This window comes from Achroia grisella, unplaced genomic scaffold, assembly GCF_030625045.1.
Source record: "Achroia grisella isolate CSIRO2021 unplaced genomic scaffold, CSIRO_AGI_Agris_v1 utg2471, whole genome shotgun sequence".
NCBI lineage: Eukaryota > Metazoa > Arthropoda > Insecta > Lepidoptera > Pyralidae > Achroia > Achroia grisella.
In genome coordinates, this window is record NW_026712739.1 from 750,932 (window position 1) to 775,667 (window position 24,736).

At 37.0% G+C, this 24,736-nt stretch overlaps 1 protein-coding gene across 1 annotated transcript in view; it reads right to left on the reverse strand.

The window, feature by feature from the left end:
* The window catches only part of LOC131842741 (intersectin-2-like), a 44,175-nt gene that overhangs the window by 4,427 nt on the left and 15,012 nt on the right, over positions 1-24,736 (reverse strand). The window contains exons 8-21 of the mRNA XM_059191305.1: positions 23,865-23,967; positions 22,784-22,913; positions 21,850-21,960; positions 21,282-21,346; positions 20,516-20,698; positions 17,852-17,963; positions 16,705-16,773; positions 15,815-16,007; positions 7,900-7,983; positions 6,274-6,386; positions 5,528-5,591; positions 4,707-4,874; positions 2,200-2,332; positions 1,414-1,570 (exon numbers count right to left, since the gene is read on the reverse strand). Of these exons, the coding sequence (XP_059047288.1) occupies positions 1,414-1,570; positions 2,200-2,332; positions 4,707-4,874; positions 5,528-5,591; positions 6,274-6,386; positions 7,900-7,983; positions 15,815-16,007; positions 16,705-16,773; positions 17,852-17,963; positions 20,516-20,698; positions 21,282-21,346; positions 21,850-21,960; positions 22,784-22,913; positions 23,865-23,967 (1,685 nt within the window). The remainder of the gene's footprint in view (positions 1-1,413; positions 1,571-2,199; positions 2,333-4,706; positions 4,875-5,527; positions 5,592-6,273; positions 6,387-7,899; positions 7,984-15,814; positions 16,008-16,704; positions 16,774-17,851; positions 17,964-20,515; positions 20,699-21,281; positions 21,347-21,849; positions 21,961-22,783; positions 22,914-23,864; positions 23,968-24,736) is intronic.

The following is a 24,736-nucleotide window of genomic DNA, read 5'->3' on the forward strand; positions in this document are numbered from 1 at the left end:
CGGTTTTGCACACCGCCTTACTTCCGATGGTCGCGGGTTCGATTCCTCGCACGGCACAAACATTTGTATTCATGAGTATGATTGTTTGTATCGGTCTGGGTATTTTCTATGTATAATATGTATGTATTTACGAAAACACGAAAAGGGAAAAACGAAAAAAAACATATCTATGTAATTGTATCAGTTGTCTAGTACCCATAACACAAGCTTTAGGTAGCTTAATTTGGGTCTAGATGGCACTGTGTGAATTGTCCTGAGATTATTTATTTATTTATCCTGATAGAAGGAAAGAGGGGGAAGGGAAGACCAAGGAATAGCTAAATCAAACAAATTGAGGACAAAATGGGAGTCGTGTCGTATCAAGAATTAAAGAGCATGATGGAAGATCGCGGAAAGTGGCAAGAGCTCCACCGACAAGAGCGTAGCTCTTAAATTATTAATGAATGAATGATTTACTTCTGATAGTCGCTAGGGTTTTTTAATATATAATAATGTAGTGATGCACCCGCCTGCGCTAACGGTATACGCTGGCGGGGCACCAGCGGAGGATTTCACAGTCGTGGAACATTGCTGGCAATAGGGTCATCAGTCCACATTACTAAAGGTTGTCTGGAAGAGATCGCTTTTTAGCGATAAGGCCGCCCATTGTTACCTCTTTGTCTTGTTTATTGTATTATATATATATATATTTTTTATCATTTTATACATAATTGTACATGCAATTGTATTTTCTGTGAGAGGAACAAGAAAGAGTTTCATTCATTCATTCATTACTAACAATCCACTTTCCCCCACATTTTTAAGGGTTGATAATGTAATGGTGCACCCGCCTGCGCTAACGGTATACGCTGGCGGGGCACCAGAGGAGGATGATAAGAACATGAGGTCAGATCAGTTGTGTGAATTCTCTAGGGACAGTACTTGCGGTAACTCGGCGGAGCGAAAAACTACGACATTGAAACGTTCAAGAAAACAGCTTATTTCTTCTTAAAAAGCCAATACGCTTGCAATTCCGTTGGTGTTGCGGGTAATTATTTAAACTTTAATGCACAATACATAAATAAACGTGCACATGGCGTACTTAACACCTTGAGGTAATCACTTAACATAAGGTGAGCCGCAAGCTCGTTTGTTACGTATTAAATTTTTTACATTTTAGGCGTTAAGCCTAAGTGTATAGGTTACTTTTGGTCTAGATATAGTTGAGAATGTTCTGTTCCTTGGTAGTGTAGTGTAGGCGGGACAAGTACATTGCTTGTTGATGATAGCAACTGGTGTTGATGATAACTGATGACGGTGATAACTGATGACGGTGATGACTGATGACGGTGATAACGGATGATGATAGTGATGTACTGACCTATATAAAATTTTTCGTATTTTACGCAAAAATGATAAATTGTCTACGCTTACTTGCGGGGGCTCCGCGGGGGCGGCGGGGGAGGCGGGGGCGGCGGTGGGGGCGGCGGGGGGCTGCGGGGCTGGCTCGGCCGCCTCGGGGATGGGTGCGATGGCCACGGCGCCCGTGGTCGCGTCCTTTGTCACGTAATTCGACGGGAAAATGCCCGTCCTGGGAAACATCAAAGCGCCTTATGAATTACAATGAAATTTTTACAGAATCGAATTCGAATTCAAAAATCATTTATTCATGTAGGACATTTTAGCCGCTAATCAACGTCAACGTCGATCTATATCTATACATATAAATAAAATTGGAGTGTCTGTTTGTAATATTGAAATAACCGTTTTTTACTACATGCATATGAATATAAATACGGTACATACATCAAAAACCACTTTTTAAATTTTTTGTCTGTCTGTTTGTCGGTCTGTTTATTCCGGCTAATCTCTGAAATGGCTGGACCGATTTTGACGGGACTTTCTGCTGTTGTAATAAGGAGTAACTTAGGCTACTTTTATTTTAGAAAAATAAAGTTAAATTCCACGCGGACGAAGTCACGAGTGCAGCTAGTCTTTAATAATTATAATAATCTCAGGACAATTCACACAGCGCTATCTACACCCAAGTTAAGCTAGCTAAGGCTTGCAGTAAACATACATAGAAAACACGCAGACCGATACAAACAATCATACTCATGAATACAAATGTTTGCACCGTGCGAGGAATCGAACCCGCGACCATCGGAAATGAGGCAGTGTGCTAAACGGCTATATTCAATTAATAAATAACTGAGTGACCTGTTCCCGATGCGTCCGGTCCACCAGTCTCCGTCTCTCCTCATCACTTCGATCCTCTCTCCGCCCTCGAAGGTCAGGTCCCCGGGTTCCGCCGACACGTAAGGATACGCCGCTATGTAGAAGTCTCCACCTTCTGTACAGAAATAGAATAGAATAGAAAATCATTTATTCAAATAAACTTACATTGAAGCACTTTTGAATGGTCATAACATTTTTTTAATCTACCGCTCATTCGAAAAGCTGTCTCATCACAAGAAGAATGAGCAAGAAACTTGCGTGTTGCTCTTTTAAATAATTTTATTATTACTTTACATTTTTAAGTTTAAGTGTGTGAATACAAACCACCAATTAGTACTAATTCAATTAAATACTCAAATAGAAATAATATTAAATATACAACCAACTAGTTGAGAACTAAATAAGAGTAAATTATTGAGGAGTTACATATATCAAACGAAGTTTTTGTATTAAATTAATAAAATTCATAGCGCTGACAATATTATATGAGTGCGTAGCGGTTTCTGTGTTGATTATCATACGCCTCTCACATGTTATTGTGTATTATTTATTCAATATAACTTCTATTCTAAAGAGCAACACACAAGTTTCTCACTCACTCTTCTCATGATGAGTCTGCGTTCCGAATGAGTGGTAGAATCAAAAATATGACAATTCAAAAGTGCTTGTAATGAGTTTAATCCAATAAAAAATTTTACTGATTCAAATAAAAAAAAACTAACAATAATATTACATACATAGTTACAATAAGGCGACCTCGGTGGTCTAGCGGTCTAGCATACCGCTTTACAACCGATGGTCGCGGGTTCGATTCCTCGCACGGCACAAACATTTGTATTCATGAGTATGATTGTTTGTATCGGTCTGGGTATTTTCTGTGTATAATATGTATGTATTTACGAAAAAAAAAAATTTTCTATGTATTGGTATCAGTTGTCTAGGACCCATAACACAAGCTTTAGCTAGCTTAACTTGGGTCTAGATGGCGCTGTGTGAATTGTCCTGAGATTATAATTATATTATTATTATTATTATATTACAATAAGGCGGCCTTATTGCTGATAGCATGAGCAAACAAGTTTCTTGGCCGTTCTACTTGTAATGAGACAAATAAAATAAAAAATCGTTTATTCATGTAGGACATTTTAGCCGCTTATGAACGTCAAATTTTTTGTATTATAATTTTTCCAGTTTAGTACACAGATTCAATTGAGAAGAACTGGCAAGAAACTCAACTGAATTTCTCTTTTTTTAAAGCCAGTTTATTTACAATGTATATTTATATAGGTGTCTATGTCTAACATTAAATGAAAATCCCGTGCATGAACAACTATTGCCATGCACGCTCGTCATTCAAGTAATCGTTTAATTCGTGTGGGTCTATTGCAGACTCTTATGATATGTCAAATCTACTGTACTCGCTGATCTGTAATAGTTATTACTCATTTGCCAATTCTATTGTGGACTCCCGCGATACAGGTTCGCATTGTGTAGGGTCTAATGTATAACCTTATCACTACGACTGATTTAATCTTATTGTATATTTATATTTGACCCAAATAAATTAGTGCTGGTTGGTAGTTTGTATTCACACGTTTCGACTTGTAAATGTAAACTTACAAGGATTATTTAAAAGAGCAACACACAAGTTTCTTGCTCGTTCTTCTTGTGATGAGACAGCTTTCTGAATGAGCGGTAGATAAAAAAAAATGTTATGACTATTTAAAAGTGTTTAAATTAAGTTTATTTGAATAAATTTTCTATTCTATTCAAATCCAAGCTTACTATAAAATTGAAGAATTTGTTAACGATAATAATGTTTTTATAGAAAAACTTTAAATCTATAGCACTGACAATATTATCTGATTACATTAATAATGAGTGCGTAGCGATTTCTATGTTGATTGTCGCATGCCTCTTACTTGTTATACTGTAGTTATTTATATAAAAACATCTATTAAAAAGAGCAACACACAAGTTTCTTGCTCGTTCTTCTTGTGATGAATCTGCATTCCGAATGAGTGGTAGAATCAAAATATGACTATTCAAAAGTGCTTGTAATGAGTTTATTTGAATAAAGATTATTTCTATTTCTATTTCTAATCAACTTTATAATATTTGTATGATTCTAAATGAATATTTTTTTTCGGACTACTCTAATGCTGTTGGCCGTAGCTGGCCTTTACAGCTTCACCGGACGATAGCGGGCGAGTGCAGATGGCACTCCAAACCAAAGGAAGGACTTATGGAGCGGCTGAAGGACAACTCCCGCCTGACAGATACGAGTTTAGTCTAAGGGCACCGCTAGGGATTCGAACCTGGACTCAGGCCGGCGTAATATCGAACCCCTTTTGAATTGGACCGGAAACCGATCGGAGGTAGGTTGAATAAATAAATAAATAAAATAAATGTGAGCCGCGGACTCGTTTGTCCTCTGTGCTATAGATAAATTTATTCTATTTAAAAAAAAAACTCTTCTAATTGCTTACCAACAGTGGGCATAGCACCACCCAAGTCATTAGATATCTCAGCTTCCGGCACTTCCGCTATACCTTCCAGCTGTGTTTTGGTCTCCAGCGGTTCCACCACCTCGGGAGTGTAGGCTGATGCAGCATTGATATCCTCAACGTATGATTCAGGGAACCAGCCCGATTGACCTGTGGATCAAAAGTTTCAAAATTCAAAATATCTTTATTCATGTAGGTCTATTACAGACTCTGATGATATGACACTGACACTGACTAAGTTTAGAATTAACATACCACTAGCAGTGCTCCATTCTGATCACTTCCAATTCTACCAGGCCCCATATAAATCTACCAGGCTCCATCTAAACCTACGAACCCACTGACTAATGTTAGAATTACCAGACTTGTAGCAATGCCCCATTCCGATTCTTCTAACTCTATCAGGCCCCATATATATCTACCAGGCTCCGTCTAAACCTACGAACCCACTGACTAATTTTAGAATTACCAGACCTGTAGCAATGCCCCATTCTGATCACTTCCAACTCTACCAGGCCCCATATAAATCTACCAGGCTCCGTCTAAACCTACGAACACACTGGCTAATTTTAGAATTAAAATACCTCTCGCAGTGCTCCATTCTGATCACTTCCCAATCTACCAGGCTCCACATAAATCTACCAGGCTCCGTCTAAACCTACGAACCTACTGACTAATTTTAGAATTAACATACCTCTCGCAGTGCTCCATTCTGATCACTTCCAACTCTACCAAGCCCCATATATATCTACCAGGCTCCATCTAAACCTTCAAAACCCGTGTTAAATTTAGAATTGCAGTACCTCTAGCAGTGCCCCATCTCCAGCCTGGCTCGGCATCACCACGAGGTGCAGTCGCATCGCTGACCTGGCAAGAAAAAACAGTAGGTTCAGATTAGGAAGTGAAATTACAGGATAAGAGGTGTGATATCTTAGTACTTTGGAATGACAACGCGTGAATGGTATCATGGGTGTCACATGAAGTGTGTGAATGCAAACTAACACAATCAACTGGTTGAGTAACTAAATAAGAGTAAATCAGTCGTAGTGATTACAGCTGACCAGTCCCCACAAGTAGCACTCGTTCACGAGTATGACAGTCATATTAGTCATTTCTTGCTCATTCTTCTTGTGATGAATCTGCATTCCGAATGAGTGGTAGAATCAAAATATGACTATTCAAAAGTGCTTGTAATGAGTTTATTTGAATAAAGATTATTTCTATTTCTATATGGGCTAGAACCCCTCTTCGACCGATCCCCCCGTCCAATTCCGACGGGGATCGAAATTACGGCGGCCGAACGAGTCGAGGTTCGAACTCCTAGCGGTGCTCTCAGACTAGTTGTATCGAGGCGGGAGTTGGTCTATAGCCGCTCCATAAGTCCTTCATTTGTTTGGAGTGCCATCTGCACTCGCCCTCTATCGTCCGGTGAAGCTGTAAAGACCAGCTGCGGCCTACATTAGAGTAGTCCGGAAAAAGGGCTAGAAGTGTCAGTGAAATGTAGTAGAAATTCGAGTTTGATAAATAAAAAATAATGAAAATGCGTTACCAGATCCCCAGGCTGGAGACTGAGTTCATCCGCAGTCCGCGCTGAGAATTCATACACACAGCGCCACCTGGCTGCACCTACTGCTGTCGACACCACCGGCTGAGGTTCCGTAGCTGGAAACATGCGAACATACAAACATAATATAACACTGGCCAAAATAATTTTTTTGTTTCCTTCGATTTATTTCTGTTTCTACCTCGAATTAACGCGCATCTATACTAATACTTCAAAGCTGAAGATTTTTGTTTCTTTGAAAGCGGTAATCTCAGCAACTACTGGTTCGAATTGAAAAATTCTTTCTGTGTTGGATAGTCCATTTGTCGAGGAAGGCTTTAAGCTATATGTTCAAAATCTACCCTGTACCATCGTAAGCACAGATTATTATATTAGAGTCCGTTAGTTTCTGTTCCCGCGCTTTTCCTTCCCCCTCCTTACCTATGACAAAACTGACCGTACGGCGGCCATGACGCGCGCGCATTTTTTTGTATATCAAAATAAATTAAAACTGAGTTAAACCTACTGTGAAACTGAAAAACTCGAGACCCTGAAGCCCAAGAAATCCGCAGAACCATATAGGTACGAGACAGACGCTTCCACATAAAGTATTTTCCCTAACACTATATAACATTACGCTATGACTAATAGAAGCGATGCATCTATGGAAAATGTTGCAAAGACGGAGAAAATTATTAATATATGAGGGCATCTGTTGAGTGCGCTGCGTAAACGGTTCAAGTTACCCAAAACATATGTATGAAAGAATTATTATTTATACCACGCGAAGTCGCGGGCACAGCTAGTTGTTTGAATATAGCAACAATTTTTCTTTTTCACAGCATTTGTTTTTGAGTTACAGCTAACTTTTCCCTCGTCTACTATGTTTTTTATTGGACCTTGAAATATATTTTGCTGTTGTTTTCAATATGACTTCGTCAATGAGGTTTTGTGTAATTAACTACGTTCTGACGTTCAGTGATGGGTTTTTTAAAAGCAAAGAAAGTTCATTCTATTTAATTCTAACTTACAATTTAGGAATCGCGATTGATTCGTCTTATACTAAACTAGCTTTTGCCCGTGGCTTCGCTCGCGTTAATTTATCCCCTTAGGGGTGGAATTTATCAAAATCCTTTCTTAGGGGATGCCTACGTCATAGTAGCTTTATGCATGCAAAGTCTCAGGCCGATCGGTTTAAAATTGACAAAGTTTCATACAAACTTTCATCCCCTATTTTATCCCCTTGGGGGTAGAATTAATCAAAATCCTTTCTTAGCGGATGCCTACGTCATAGTAGCTTTATGCATGCAAAGTCTCAGCCCGATCGGTTTAAAATTGACAAAGTTTCATACTAACTTATCTCTATTTTATCCCCTTGGGGGTAGAATTAATCAAAATCCTTTCTTAGTGGATGCCTACGTCATAACATCTACCTGCATGCCAAATTTCAGCCCAATCCGTTGTGGTTTAGGCTGTGCGTTGATAGATCACCTTTGAGTTAAATATATATAGATATCACTGTAAAATTTCAACAAAATCCGTTGAGTATGAGTCTTTGCGCGTATGAGTAACATCCATCCATACTCACAAACTTTTATTATATTATAAACGCAAATATTATTATATACATACCATTGGTAGCGGGTGCGTCTCCCCAGGCGTCTTCTGGGGCTCCGGTGTCACCCCAGGCCTCCTCTGATGCACCCCACTCCGTCTCTATAGCGTACAAACATGATATCATCTTATTATTGAAATAATTTGCTTTTTTATTGCAATAATTTTCTACAAAGGATATATAATGAATAGCAAAGTCTCACTGCACCCTGTGTTACAGAGCATTATGTTTAAAATTCAATCTTTATAAGTGACTGCGATCAAATGTCGTGTATCTAGGGTCAGGATCCGAGTGTCTACGCCAAGTGTCGAGTGCCTACTTTCAAGTAGCGAGTGTCTATGGTCAAGTGTCGAATGTCTACGGTCAAGTGTCGAGTGTCGATGGTCCCTTGTCGAGTGTTGACGATCAAGTGTCGAGTGTCTATGGTAGAATGAGAATGAAGAATGAAGAATGAGAATGAAGAATGAGAATAAAGAATGATAATGATGAATGAGAATGAAGAATGAAATGAAGAATGAGAAAGAAGAATGAGAATGAAAAATGAGAATGAAGAATGAGAAAGAAGTATGAGAATGAAGAATGAGATTGAAGAAGAATGAAGAATGGGAATGAAGAATCATTCTCAATTCTTCATTCTCATTCTGAAGAATGAGAAGGATTGAGAGATAGAGAATGAAGAAGTGTATGAGGAATGATGATTGAGAACGAAGAATGAGACTGAAGAATGGGAATGAAAAATAAAGAAGAATGAAGATTGAGAAGGAAGAATGAGAAAGATGTATGAGAATGAAGAAAGTATGAGAATTAAGAAAGAGAATGAAGAATGAGAATGAGATTGAGTATGAGAAAGAAGAATGAGAATGAAGACTGAGACCGAAGAATGAGAATGAAGAATGAGAATGAATAATGAGAATGAAGAATGAGAATGAAGAATGAGAATGAAGAATGAAGAGTGAAGATTGAGAATGAAGAATAAAGTATGAGAATGAAGAATAAGATTGAAGAATGAGAATGAAGATGGGAATGAGATTTAAGAAGACTGAGAAAGAAGATTGAAGAATGAGAACGATAAAAAGACTGATATTGAGGATGAAGAATGAGAATGACCAAAAAGATAGACATTGAGAATGAGAATAAAGAAGAATGAAAAATGGGTATGAAGAATGAAGATTGAGAATGAAGAATGAGAATGAGATTGAAGAAGACTGGGAAAGAAGATTGAAGAATGAGAATGATAAAAAGAATGATATTGAGGATGAAGAATGAGAATAAAAAGAATGACATTGAGAATCTGAATGAAGAAGAATGAAGATTGAGAATAAAGAATGAGATTGAAGAAGAAAGAAGAATGGGATAGAAGAATCAGAATGAAGAATGAGTTTGATGTATAATAATAAAGAATGAGATTGAGAATGAAGAATGTGACTGAGATTGAACAAGAAGAATGAGATTGAGAATGAAGAATAAAGATTGAGAACGAAGAATATGACTGAGATTGAAGAATAGGAACGACGAATGAGAATGAAGAATGAGAATGAGATTGAAGAAGAACGAGAATGAAGTTAGAGAATTAAGAATGAAGTATTTGAATGAAGAATGAGAATGAAAAAGAGAATGAGGATTGAGATTGAAGAATAAAGTATGAGAATGAAGAATAAGATTGAGATTGAAGAATGGGTATGAAGATGATGATTGAGAATGATGATAGAGAATTAAGAATGAAGTATGAGAATGAAGTAAGAGTATGAAGATTGAGAATGAAGAATGAGAAAGTATGAGAATGAAGAAAGAGAATGAAGAATGAGAATGAGATTTAAGAAGACTGAGAAAGAAGATTGAAGAATGAGATCGATGAAAAGAATGATATAGAGGATGAAGAACGAGAATGATAAAAATATGACATTGAGAATGAGAATGAAGCAGAATAGGTATGAAGAATGAAGATTGAGAATGAAGAATGAGATTGAAGAATAATGAAGAATGGGAATGAAGAATGATTGATGAATGAGATCGAAGTATGTGACAGATAGAAGAAGAATGATGAATGAGATTTAGAAAGCGGAATAAAGATTGAGCACGAAGAATGTGACTGTGATTGAAGAAGAATGAGAACGAAGAATGTGACTGCGATTGAAGAATAGGAACGAAGAATGAGAATGAAGAATGAGAATGAAGTTAGAGAATTAAGAATGAAGTATGAGAATGAAGATTGGTATTAATGAATGAATGAAGAATGAGAATGAAGAAAGAAGATTGAGTATGTGAATGAAGAATGAGAATGATGACTGTGACTGAAGCATTCTTCAGTCTCATTAGAATGAAGAAAGAGAATGAGGATTGAAGAATGAGTATGAGAATGAAGAATGAGATTGAAGAATAATGAAGAATGGGAATGAAGAATGATTGATGAATGAGAACGAAGTATGTGACTGAGATTGAAGAAGAATGAAGAATGAAATAGAGAATGAGGATTGAGATTGAAGAATAAAGTATGAGAATGAAGAATGAGATTGAAGAATGAGTTTGAGAATGAAGAATGAGATTGAAGAAGGGTTATGAAGAATGAGAATGAGATTGAGAATGAAGAATAAAGATTGAGCACGAATAATGTGACTGTGATTGAAGAAAAATGAGAATGAAGAATGAGAATGAAGTTAGAGAATTAAGAATGAAGTATGAGAATGAAGATTGGTATTAATGAATGAATGAAGAATGAGAATGAAGAAAGAAGATTGAGTTGTGAATGAAGAATCAGAATGATGACTGTGACTGAAGCATTCTTCAGTCTCATTAGAATGAAGAAAGAGAATGAGGATGGAGAATGAAGAAATAAGTATGAGAATGAAGACTGAGATTGAGGAGAACGAAGAATGAGAATGAGATTGAGGAATGAGAACGAAGAATGAAGATTGAGAATGAAGAATGTGACTGTGATTAAAGAAGAATGAGAACGAAGAATGTGACTGCGATTGAAGAATAGGAACGAAGAATGAGAATGAAGAACGAGAATGAAGTTAGAGAATTAAGATTGAAGGATAAGAATGAAGATTGGTATTAATGAATGAATGAAGAATGAGAATGAAGAAAGAAAATTGAGTATGTGAATGAAGAATGAGAATGATGACTGTGACTGAAGCATTCTTCAGTCTCATTAGAAGGAAGAAAGAGAATGAGGATTGAAGAATGAGTATGAGAATGAAGAATGAGATTGAAGAATGGTTATGAAGAATGAAGATTGAGAATGAAGAATGAGATTGAAGAATAATGAAGAACGGGAATGAAGAATGATTGATGAATGAGAACGAAGTAAGTGACTGAGATTGAAGAAGAATGAGAATGAAAAAGAGAATGAGGATTGAGATTGATGAATAAAGTATGAGAATGAAGAATGAGATTGAAGAATGAGAATGCGATTGAGAATGAAGAATATAGATTGAGCACGAATAATGTGACTGTGATTGAAGAAGAATGAAGATTGAGAATGAAGAATGATATTGAAGAATAATGAAGAATGGTATTGATGAATGAGAACGAAGTATGAGACTGAGATTGAAGAAGAATGAAGAATGAGAATGAGATTGAGAATGAAGAATAAAGATTGAGCACGAATAATGTGACTGTGAAGAAGAATGAGAACGAAGAACGTGACTGAGATTGAAGAATAGGAACGAAGAATGATCATGAAGAATGAGATTGAAGTTAGAGAATTAAGAATGAAGTATGAGAATGAAGATTGAGAATGAATGAAGAATGAGAATGAAGAAAGAAGATTGAGTTGTGAATGACGAATGAGAATGATGACTGTGACTGAAGCATTCTTCAGTCTCATTAGAATGAAGAAAGAGAATGAGGATGGAGAATGAAGAATTAAGTATGAGAATGAAGACTGAGATTGAGGAGAACGAAGAATGAGAATGAGATTGAAGAATGAGATTGAGGAATGAGAACGAAGAATGAGAATGAGATTGAAGAATGAGTATGAGAATGAAGATTGAGAATGAAGAATGGGTATGAAGAATGATGATTTAGAACGAAGAATGAGAATGAATGAATGAATGAAGAAAGAGAATGACAAAGAAGATTGAAGAACGAGAACGATAAAAAGAATGATATAGAGGATGAAGATATCTTCCTAAAAAACAAAAAAAGACTATTGCTAGTTTACTAGCGTATAACATTTATGATCCCATTATAAGTAGTATAACGGATTTAATTAGTAATATTAGTAATAATACTAATAATGTGACATGTGTTAATTTAAACTAACATCTACGACATTGGTTAAGCCACAGGATATGGTCATTATTCATCAAAATATTCGTGGCTTCTCCAGCAAAGAATTAGAATTAAGTCTATTCTTAGAATCTAACAATGTACGGGTGTTATGTCTGACAGAACATTGGCTTAAACAATATGAAATAATTTGTCCTTTTGAACATTATAATATAGCTAGTTTTTTTGCTAGGAACAATGCCATTCATGGCGGGTCAATTATTATTTTAAAAAATGATGTAGAATATAAAAACCGTCAAGACATTGTAAATATTTCTATTGAGCAAACAATTGAACTATCTTGCGTAGAATTAGTTACTTGTATAATAATTTGCGTTTATCGTCCGCCATCGGCTTGTTTTGATTCTTTTGAACTGGCTATGGAGGAAGCATTGAGACGAGTCGCACGGAGGAATAAAACATTATTTGTATGTGGCGATTTTAATGTTGATTTATTATCGGAATGCTCAATAAGCTTAAGATTGATTAACTTATTTAAATCATTTAATTTGCACAATCTTTTTTTAGAACCCACTAGGGTCGCAGGAAATTCTGCCACTTGTATAGATAATGTTTTTTGTAATTGTGAAGTAAAGGTGAAAATGAATTTCGACTGTCTTGGATCTGATCATTATGGACAAAAAGTTATAATTGAAACTAAGGGATCCAAAGGGACTCAAACAATTACATGCAGACAAATAACACAAAAGAATTTGGCACGTTTTAAAAATAAAATTGAACATAAAATATCTAGTGTCATAGTACCTCAATATGACCCGGACATTGTATGTGAACATATTTTTAATTTAATTGAACATGAAGCTAGCAGTGAATTTAAAACAAAAACCTTTTCAACTAGTGTAAAATCAAAGTTTTGTGACTGGGCCACGTTTGGTATTTATAAGTCTAGGGCTAATCTTTACGAACTTTACGAAAAACGAAGCTATATATCCGATCCCTTATTTCATGAACATGTAAAATCTTATTCGAAAATATTTAAAAAGGTTTGTCATACAGCTAAGTCTCTCTATTTAGGTAAAATAATAACTAAATCTAAAGATAAAATAAAAGCCACTTGGAAAGTAATAAATAGCGAAACTGGAAAAGTTAATTTTCAAAATAGTAAAATAGCTTTAAATATTAATAACAAATTGGTAAATTCCGACACAGAGGTCGCGGATACATTCGAATCTTATTTCACTAATATTCCATTAATTACGACACAGGCTCTAAAATCTTCCCCGTCTGCTGCTGAAACTTTACTAACAGACAATGTTAGCAAGTCATCAGCTGTATTTAACTTTAGACATACATCATCAGTAGAAATAATGAAAATATTCAAACAGCTTAATAATAAAAAAACAGAGGATCTATGGGGTATATCTGTTAAAATACTAGATAGTATAATGGAAATTATTGCGCCCTCTCTTGCTTTTATTTTCAATAAATGTATAGACGAAGGTAAATTTCCTAACATAATGAAAATTAGTAAAATCATACCGCTTTTTAAATCTGGAGATAGGAGTGACCCAATAAATTATAGACCTATATCTATACTCCCAGCACTCAGTAAAATTTTTGAAAAAATAATCCTTATGCAGCTTGTCAGTTATTTCAATTTAAATAATTTAATCCACAATAGTCAATTCGGTTTTTCCAAAGGTCGTTCAACTACAGACGCAGGTGCAGAGTTGCTTAGACACGTATTTGCTGCATGGGAAACTAAAATGGATGCGATAGGTGTTTTTTGTGACCTTTCTAAGGCTTTTGATTGCGTTGATCATAATACATTGCTAAAAAAACTTGCTTTTTATGGCGTCAAAGACCATGCTTTAAATTTAATAAAATCTTATCTATCTGATAGAATACAGAAAGTGAAGGTTAGCAACGCTACGTCTGACGGGTCACTTGTGCAAATGGGTGTACCTCAAGGATCTATTCTCGGTCCTTTTTTATTCCTAGTTTACATTAATGATCTCCCATATGCCATGCAGGATAGATGCGGCATAGTATTATTTGCAGACGATACTTCATTGATTTTTAAAGTTAATAGAATGACTAATAATTATGACGATGTAAATAGTGCTTTGCGGCGTCTCCTGCACTGGTTTACAACTAACAATCTTATGTTAAACGCTAAAAAAACAAAATGTGTTAATTTCTCTCTGTCTAAAAGTTTTAATACTAATTGCAATATTAAATTAAATGACGAATCTCTCGAATTTATAGAATCTACTGTCTTTCTAGGAATCACACTAGATAATAAAACACAATGGGGTGCACAAATTCAAAGCCTTGCAGCGAAACTAAGTTCAGCAGCTTTTGCCGTGCGTAAGGTTAGACAGTACACTGATACTGATACTGCTAGATTAGTCTATTTTAGTTATTTTCATAGTTTACTCTCTTATGGAATATTACTATGGGGAAAAGCGGCAGATATTAAAAATATATTCATATTACAAAAACGTGCCGTTCGAGCGATCTACTGTATGAAGAGTCGTGACTCATTAAGAGAGAAATTCAAAGAGGCAAATATTCTCACCGTTGCTTCTCAATTTATATATTCAAATATCCTATATGTTCATAAAAATCTTGACTTATTTCCAAAAAACAGCAATATTCATAATATTAATACAAGATTTAAAGACAAACTTGCTGTCCCCAAGTATCGTTTAGAAAAAGTTAATAGGTCTTTTATGGGAATAGGTATAAAAATTTACAATAAGATACCAAAGGATATGTTGGAATTACCCTTAAATAAATTCAAAACATCTGTTAAATCATATTTACTGAGCAAAGCCTATTACTCACTAAACGATTACTTGAATGACGAGCGTGCATGGCAATAGTTGTTCATGCACTGAATTTTCATTTAATGTTAGACATAGACACCTATATAAATATACATTGTAAATAAACTGGCTTTAAAAAAAAAAAGTAATTCAATTGAGTTTCTTGCCAGTTCTTCTCAATTGGATCTATATACCGAACTGGACGGTAGGGAAAAAAATAAAATTATAATGTAAAAATTTGACGTTCATAAGCGGCTAAAATGTCCTACATGAATAAATGATTTTTGAATTTGAATTTGAAGAATGAGAATGGAAAGAGAATGAGAATGAAGAACGACAATGAAGAATGAGAATGAAGAATGAGATTGAAGAAGAATGAAGACTGAGAAAGTAGATTGAAGAATGAGACCGATAAAAAGAATGATATTGAGAATGAGAATGAAGAATGAGAATGAAGAACGAGAATGAAGAATGAATGAAAAGTCAAGTGTTGAGTGTTGACGGTCCCTTGTCGAGTGTTGACGATCAAGACTGTCATGTGTCGAGTGTCTATGGTCAAGTGTGGAGTGCTGAAGATCGAGTGTCGGAGGTCCACTGTCAAGTGCCGAGTGTCTACGGTCAAGTGTCGAGTATCTCCGATCAAGTGTCGAGTGTCGACGGTCCCTTGTCGAGTGCTGACGATCAAGTGTCGACTGTCTCCGGTCAAGTGTCGAGTGTCGACGGTCCCTTGTCCAGTGCTGACGATCAAGTGTCGAATGTCTACGGTCAAGTGTCGAGTGTCCTCGGTCGTGTCAAGTGTCTAGGATCAAGTGTCGAGCGTGTACGGTCAAGTGTCGACGGGCAAGTGTGGGGTGTGTGTGGAGAGTACCTGCGGGCCAGGCGGACTCTGCGGGCGCGGCGGTGCGGGCGCGGTACTGGTCGCGGCGCTCCTCGTACAGTCTCCACACGCGCTCGCACTTGTCGCCCAGTGACGTCACCGTCTCCGTCAGCTCCGACAGCTGCTTGTTGTTCGTCTCCAGGTCCATCTGCTTGCTCTCCACTATTGCCTTAGCGGCTTCCACCTGCAACATCACATTTCCGAGGTAGTCTCGAGGAACCTCGCGGTTACGTGATCTGTTTCGAATGAAGGAAGACATAACATAGATTTTTTTTGGGAGTTTGGGCTATTGTCAGGTGTTTGGACCTGCACTGCGATTTGGATAGATCTATTATGCTCGCCCTTTTTCAAAGTTTGCTACCTAGACCCTTCAGGGACAAGAATTGAAGGATATTCTTAGGAGCGATGGTTTTTATCTCCTCAGAATATAGTGCACTTTCCAAGGGAGATAATTCATTTAAGCATGAGTGGGCTATAACCACATAGGATGTGTAACGTTTTCTCTTCAGTTTGGCAAAATCTACAGATTTTTGTTGTGCCCTGAGTTTGCCAGTTTGTTCAATTTGCAGTGTCCAGTGAGGGCCCTAGTCATGCATATGTCGTTTTTACTTATATCAAAGTTGCACGAGGCACGTTCTTATTGATTCCAATGACCCCATAACGGCACCTAACCTCTTTACTGCTCAATCCGTTCCATCCCAACTACCACTACTATGACACACGCACACGACACCGTCCTCGCTGACAAAGACGAAGACACCACAGATATACAATTTTACTTTTTATTGACACCAATGTTTGAATCGTGCTACCATCGGAATAAAAGCGGTGCTCAACCGCTATATCACCTAAGTCAGGACAATAGATATGTTATTGCTTACCTTTTCTCGTAGCTGTTTCAATGTTACTTCCATCATACTCAGTTTGCCGTCTTCATTTCCTTCTGAACCCTGAAATGGTATTTAGCATTTAAGTCTACCAGTCTGTCCGTTTTTCCTGGATCGTTCATATCGATAAGAAAAAGACAATAGGTCTTTTATGGGAATATCATATATTCGCAAAGATTTTTCTTTTTTGTTTCGGACTACTCTAATGCTGTTGGCCGCAGCTTGGCTTTACAGCTTCACCGGACGATAGGGGGCGAGTGCAGATGGCACTACAAACCAAAGGATTTATGGAGCGGCTGAAGGACAACTCCCGCCTGACGGATACGACGCGTCTGAGGGCACCGATAGGGGTTCGAGTCTCGGTTCAGGGCGTCCTAATTTCGATCCCCGTTTGAATTAGATGGGGGATCGATTGAGGGGTTCACACTAAGCGGTTCGTGTCGTCATTTTTAAAACGCACGCATAATAACTGGCTCAAATGTCATGAATAAATGATTTTTGACGCACGCATAATAACTTGTTTAAATGTCATGAATAAATGATTTTTGACGTACGCATAATAACTGGCTCAAATGTCATGAATAAATGATTTTTGACGCACGCATAATAACTGCCTCAAGTGTCATGAATAAATGATTTTTGACGCACGCATAATAACTGCCTCAAGTGTCATGAATAAATGATTTTTGACGCACGCATAATAACTGGCTCAAATGTCATGAATAAATGATTTTTGACGCACGCATAATACTGGCTCAAATGTCATGAATAAATGATTTTTGACGCACGCATAATAACTGGCTCAAATGTCATGAATAAATGATTTTTGACGCACGCATAATACTGGCTCAAATGTCATGAATAAATGTTTTTTGACGCACGCATAATAACTGGCTCAAATGTCATGAATAAATGTTTTTTGACGCACGCATAATAACTGGCTCAAATGTCATGAATAAATGATTTTTGACGCACGCATAATAACTGGCTCAAATGTCATGAATAAATGATTTTTGACGCACGCATAATAACTGGCTCAAATGTCATGAATAAATGATTTTTTATTTTTTCATGAATAAATGATTTTTGATTTAATTTCATTTTGAATAACTAGTATACTAAACGACTTCACTATACATACTTTAGCATCCAACTCCGCCTTTTCTTTATTCAAAGCTATTTGCTTAGCATTCAGCTCTTTCACTTTTGCTTTCAGCTGCTGCATTTCTGCCATGCTCGCGTCACGGTCGGATCTGTAAAGAAATTTTATGAAATTAAAATATTCTTTATTGTTTTTTTTTATAACACAAGGGACAAACGAGCATGCGGCTCACTTAATGGTAAGTGATTACCGCCGCCCATGAGCACCCGCAACACCAGGGGAATTGCAAGTACGTTGTCGGCCTTTTTAAAAGGAGTAAGCTCTTTTCTTGAAGGTTTCAATATCGTATCGGTTCGGAAATACCATTGATGGAAGGTGATTCCACAAGGTGGTTGTGCGTGGCAAAAAGTTTCTAGAAAACCGCACTGTGGAGGACCGCCTTGCATCCAGATGATCAGGATGGTATTTCTGTTTCTGGCGGGTGGTACGGTGGTGAAACTCAGCAGCTGGTATTAATCCGAACAATTCCTAAAAAGGAATAAGCTCTTTTCTTGAAGGTTCAATATCGTATCGGTTCGGAAATACCATCGCTGGAAGGTGATTCCACAATGTGGTTGTGCGTGGCAAAAAAGAATATGAACCAAAATTCTTCTTTTTTTTTATCCTGCAATCGTCTTACCAAGCTTTTAACAGATTGGTTGACTGTTGACGGGAGAGAACTATACTTCCAGTGAGGAAACTGTCTCATCGGTGAATAAGATCCCATGCATGGAGTCTCTTAAGCCATCTGCATTGCAATGGGTCTCGTATTGCTGTTGCAAAGATATTGGCATGCGCATATAGTTAACATGTACGATCTCTGTATACTAATCAACATTTCTATACACTTTTTGCTGTCCCGATAAACATTGTTTTGCCATATATCACAGTGGACCCCCGGTAGTCCGGCAATCATTTTGCAGGGCAGTGTCGGACTATCGAATTTGTCGGATTATAGAGTACTGCCTAAGACCCCTTATAGTCCGAATTTTTTTACAAAAGAGTAGCTTGTAATCCGACAAATTATAGATCCAATGATGATTCTTTATATTATATATGTACATATACAGTGGACCCCGGGTTATCCGACAAACGTTTTGCAGGGCAGTGTCGGACCATCGTATTTGTCGGATTATAGAGTGCTGCTTAAGGGTCCTCTGCTTATAGTCCGGAATTTTTTACAAAAGAGTATCTTGTAATCCGACAAATTACAGATCCAGTGATAAGATTCTATGTTATATATGTATGTATGTATATGCACTCTGAAGTATATTGTCAAAGTAATATTCAATAACAAATAATAGACAATGTCGGATTACAAGGGGGGCCGGATTAGACAGGGGCCGGATTACAGCGGGTCCACTGTATTATTAATATCGCTATTAAAATAGGGATATAGAAGTGATTATAAAGGTTCATAATAAACATCATGGTAGGGAGCTCCGTAACAGTAACCGAAACTATCGGGTATCCGAATAGAATAGAATAGAAAATCATTTATTCAAATAACCTTACATTGAAGCACTTTTGAATAGTCAACACATTTTTTTTAATCTACCGCTCATTCGGAAATCTGTCTCATCACAAGAAGAACGAGCAGGAAACTTGTGTGTTGCTCTTTTAAATAATTTTATTCTTACTTACAGTTTAAGTTTAAGTGTGTGAATACAAACTGATTAGCACTAATTCATCATTTTATTAGCTACTTGTAATTTACTTTTGAAATCCTTAAAAAATATCCTTAACCGAAATTAACCAAAACTAACGGATGATCCGAAATAATTTCATATCCGCATCCGGTATAATAATCATTCCTATATCCGAAACCTATCCGTCAGTAATTCGTTTTATGGAAATTGCGTAAGGTTTTACAACAAACTCCCAGAGTCTGTAGTCAATTTGCCAGAAAAAAAATCAAATGTGTCATAAAATATTTTCTTTGTAAAAATTTTATTATAAAATTGAAGAATTTATAAATGATAATAATGTTTTTGTAGAAAATATCTAACTTAAAATTCATAGCGCTGACAATGTTATCTGATTGAACAGAGATTAAGTGCGTAGCGGTTTCTATGTTGATTGTCGCATGCCTAATCCTTGTTGTTAATTAAATATAAGTAAATCAATATTTATTTAAAAGAGCAACACACAAGTTTCTTGCTTATTCTTCTTGTGATGAATCTGTATTCCGAATTAGCGATAGAATAAAAAAAACTTGACTATTCAAAAGTGCTTATATTAAGTTTATTTGAATAAAGATTATTTCTATTTCTATTTCATTAGGACATTTTTACATATTCATTTTACAACCTGTAAAGGCCAGCTGCGGCCAACAGCCTTAGAGTAATCCAAAAATAGATAAAAAAAGCAAAGTTGGGTTATCTTATTTTATCTTTCTTACATTAGGACAAATCTTTCTAATCGTGGCCCTGGTCCCCACCAACATGCTGCCCACCTTCATGAAGGAGGACTACTGGCCGAAGGGGGTGGTCTATCGGCGCTACCGTGGCAGATTGCCGTCGTCAGTGCCGTGACCATAGATTCAATTTTATTTTTCAAATTTTATTATTATTTCTTATGTATGTTAGTCTATAAGGTATTTATAATATGGGCCATGTAGCCTGAATTAAATAAATAAACAAATATCTTTGTAATCCTTCTCACCTCATCCCGTCTATGGTACACTTGGCAGCTGCCACAGCCGTCCTGGTCTCCCGTATATCCTTGGCCAGATTACTGGCTCGGAGATTCACAGAGTTCAGCTCTGCAGTGACAGCTTGGTTCTTGGACTTCAGACTTAGAACTTTGGTTTGTTCCTCTGTTCGCATCGCTTCCAGCTCACGAATTCTGTAAAAAAAACTTTTTTAAACTTTCGTGTTTACTATACATTACTTATATTACTAGCTGTGCCCGCGGTTTCATCCGCGTTTAATTTCAATATAATATAGTCTATGTGTTATTCTGATGTATAAGCTATTGTTCAAAATCTACCCTGTACCATCGTAAGCACAGATTATTATATTAGAGTCCGTTAGTTTTGTGTTCCCGCGCCTTTCGTTCCCCTCCCTTACCCAGTACTGAACCGACTGTACGGCGGCCATGACGCGCGCGCATTGTGTTGTGAATTAAAATAAATTAGAACTGTGAAACCTACTGTGAAACTGGAAAGCTAGCGAAGATATCTTCGAGACCCTGAAGCCCAAGAAATCCGCAGAACCATAGAGGTACGTGACTGACGCTTCCATTCATTTTTCACTATATATATGCAGAGAGTAAATTCCCTAACATTTTGGTAGCAGAGTAGTTTCCCAAACAGCTATATTACTGTGTAGTTTCGTCAAAATCCGTTTAGTAGTTTTTGAGTGAAAGAATAACAAACATCCATACTTACTAACTTTCGAGTTTATGATATTATTAAGATTGACATTACCTCTTTTTCTCCCACTCCAGTTGGCATTGTCTCTCCATCTCCTTTCTAGCTGCTTCTCGCTTCTCCTACAAAAAAGTTTTTGTTTGTATTTCTAATATATAAATTCTCGTGTCGCGGTGTTTGTTACCAAACTCCTTCGAAACTGCTCTATTGATTTTTATTAATTTATGTACATATCGGGTACGTCTGAGAATCAGCCAATATTTATTTTTCATATCCCTCAATGATAAGAGTAACCTACACCTAAATATATTTTTTTGTTAATTTTGTTATTTTTATTTTATTACGATTTAGCATTGAAAAATACATACAACCTTAAAAGTTCACCCTTTTAACATCAACCCCTATTTTTTATAACGATATAAATAAATAGGGCAACATGACGTTTGCTGGGACAGCTAGTATATACATAGAAAACAACCAGACCTATACATACAACCATACTCATGAATACAAACTTTTATACCGTGCCAGGAATCAAACCAACGACCATCTGAAATAAAGTGGTGTGTTAAACCCCTAGACCACTGAGGCTGTCAGTTTACCTTAGAAACAGTTATATTATTACCTGTTCTTCCTTCTGTTTCCTTTGCAATTCTTCCTGCTCTCTCTTCTGTGCTTCCAATCTAGCCTTCTCTCTCTTCTCCGCTTCTTCTCTCTCTTTCCGTTCTCTTTCAGCCTGCAAACAATAAGTGTGTGAGTATACTGTCTAAAGGAGTTTCCTCTTTGGTTTGGCAAAATCTGCAGATTGTTGTTAAGCTCATGAAAGTTAAGTCAAGTAAAGTTACATCAAGAAATTAATATATAAAATTTTAGTCTGTCTGTCATTTTATTGTTACTATTCTTTGAAACGGCTCGACCCATTTGGACTTTCACTCGCAGATAGCTAATATTGTAAGGAGTACTTACTTAGACTACTTTTATTTGAAAAAAGTATGGTAACGGCTAAGTTAATAATAATTATTAATTACCTCTGCCTCCTGGTATCCATGGAAAAAAATATTTAAAATTAAATAATATATATATATATAAAATTATACACAGACAAATCAATTTGTTGATTTATCAGTATAACAGTCATTAAATCCGGAACAAATCATTTTGCACTCGACAACACGTGTATCGTTTACTTATACATATATATATAAAAAAACCATTGCTTTCATGTGCGCGTCTGCCAGCTGTGACCTGCGTCTGACAGCTGTGACCTGCGTCTGACAGCTGTGACCTGCGTCTGACAGCTGTGACCTGCGTCTGACAGCTGTGACCTGTGTCTGACAGCTATGACCTGCGTCTGCCAGCTGTGACCCGCGTCTGATAACTGTGACCTGCGTCTGCCATCGGTGACCCGCGTTTAACAGCTGTGACCTACGACTGACAGCTGTGATCTGCGCCTGCCAGCTGTGACCGGCGTTTGCCAGCTGTTACCCGCGTCTGACAACTGTGACCTGCATCTACCAGCTGTAACCTGCGTCTCCCATATATCACACTCTATCACTGACCTTCTCTTTCATGTGGGCGTCTGCTAGCTGTGACCTGCGCCTCTCCAGCTCGGCCTGGCCGCGCGCCATGTTCTCTCTCCGACGTTCCTCGTATGACTTCGCACTACTAGTCGATGTCACCGACTCCCGTCTGCAAATAAGAATTTCTATATATTACAGTAGAGCTTTTTACAAAAGGATTACACTATAGCTCTTTTGACCCCCCTTCTGATCGATCCCCAGTCCAATTCAAACGGGGATCGAAATTACGACGGCCTAAGCCGAGGTTCGAACCTCTAGCGGTGTCCTCACACTGGCGTCGTATCCGTCAGGCGGGAGTTGGACTTCAGCTGCTCCATAAGTCCTTCGTTCGGTTTGGAGTGTCGCCCTCGCCCCCTATCGTCCGGTGAAGCTGTAAAGGCCAGCTGCGGCCAACAGCATTAGAGTAGTCCGAAAAAAAACCTGTTCCTTTGGACTTTATTTAACAAGCCGAAAACCTGCCCAGGGTTCATGTGGAAATAATAATAATAACCCTGGACAATTAACACAGCGCCATCTAGTCCCACGGTAAGCAGAACTTGTGTTATGGGTACTAGACAACTTATATAAATAAATAAATAACCCTGGACAATTAACACAGCGCCATCTAGTCCCACGGTAAGTAGAGCTTGTGTTATGGGTACTAGACAACTGATATAAATAAATAAATAACCCTGGACAATTAACACAGCGCCATCTAGTCCCACGGTAAGCAGAGCTTGTGTTATGGGTACTAGACTACTCATATAAATACTTAGATATTTGTTTTTGTAATATTTAATTTGAAATCTATGTTTACAATAATACAGATTCATTTTTAAATTCAAATTTGGGGGAATAGAGCAACCACCAGCATATGCTATGCAAAAGTAAATAGTCTAATCAGTGTTCATAACCCGAACAGACCAGTCCCCACGAGCACATAACTCAACTCAAGCTCTGCTTACCGTGGGACTAGATGGCGCTGTGTGCAATTCACACAGCGCCATCTAGTCTATTATTTTTTTTTTAATGACGTATAGATACCAAAGTATTGTGTTTTATGTCCACGGTTGTTTCTTACCTGAATGTGGGTGGTATGAGCTCGGGAGGCAATTTAGCCGGCACGGAGTCACCCTGGGTTGCCTTTTCACAGAGGTACATAGCCAGTACAAACTCTTCACACCCTGGAAATTAAATATACTTATTAAAATATATATAAATACAGTATTTATTTTGCAAAAGACGGCCATCCGCTCTGGTATGGGTTCCAGGGAGTCTTTGCGGGAATGTTTTATAGAATCAAATATCCTCACCGTTGCTTCTCAATACATCTACGAAAATAATAATACTACGAAAAACATTAACAGTTTTAAAAAGTAGGTGATTACACTAATAAAAGCTTACGTAATGTCAACAAACTAGTTTTACATAAGTGCCGTTTGACGAAAGTCAGTAATTCGTTTTATGGAAATTGCGTAAGGTTTTACAACAAACTCCCAAGTCTGTAGTCAATTTGCTAGAAAAAAAATTCAAATATGTCATAAATATATTTTCTTTGTAAAAAAGCTTATTATAAAATTGAAGAATTTATAAATGATAATAAAGTTTTTGTAGAAAATATCTAACTTAAAATGCATAGCGCTGACAATGTTATCTGATTGAACAGAGATTAAGTGCGTAGCGGTTTCTATATTGATTGTCGCATGCCTAATCCTTGTTGTTAATTAAATATAAGTAATTCAATATTTATTTAAAAGAGCAACACACAAGTTTCTTGCTTATTCTTCTTGTGATGAGTCTGCATCCCGAATAAGCGGTAGAATAAAAAAACTTGACTATTCAAAAGCGCTTATATTAAGTTTATTTGAATAAAGATTATTTCTATTTCAATTTCAAAACTTTACATTTTAATGTTTAAACTTAACACCGCTTTACTTTCGATGGTGGCGGGGT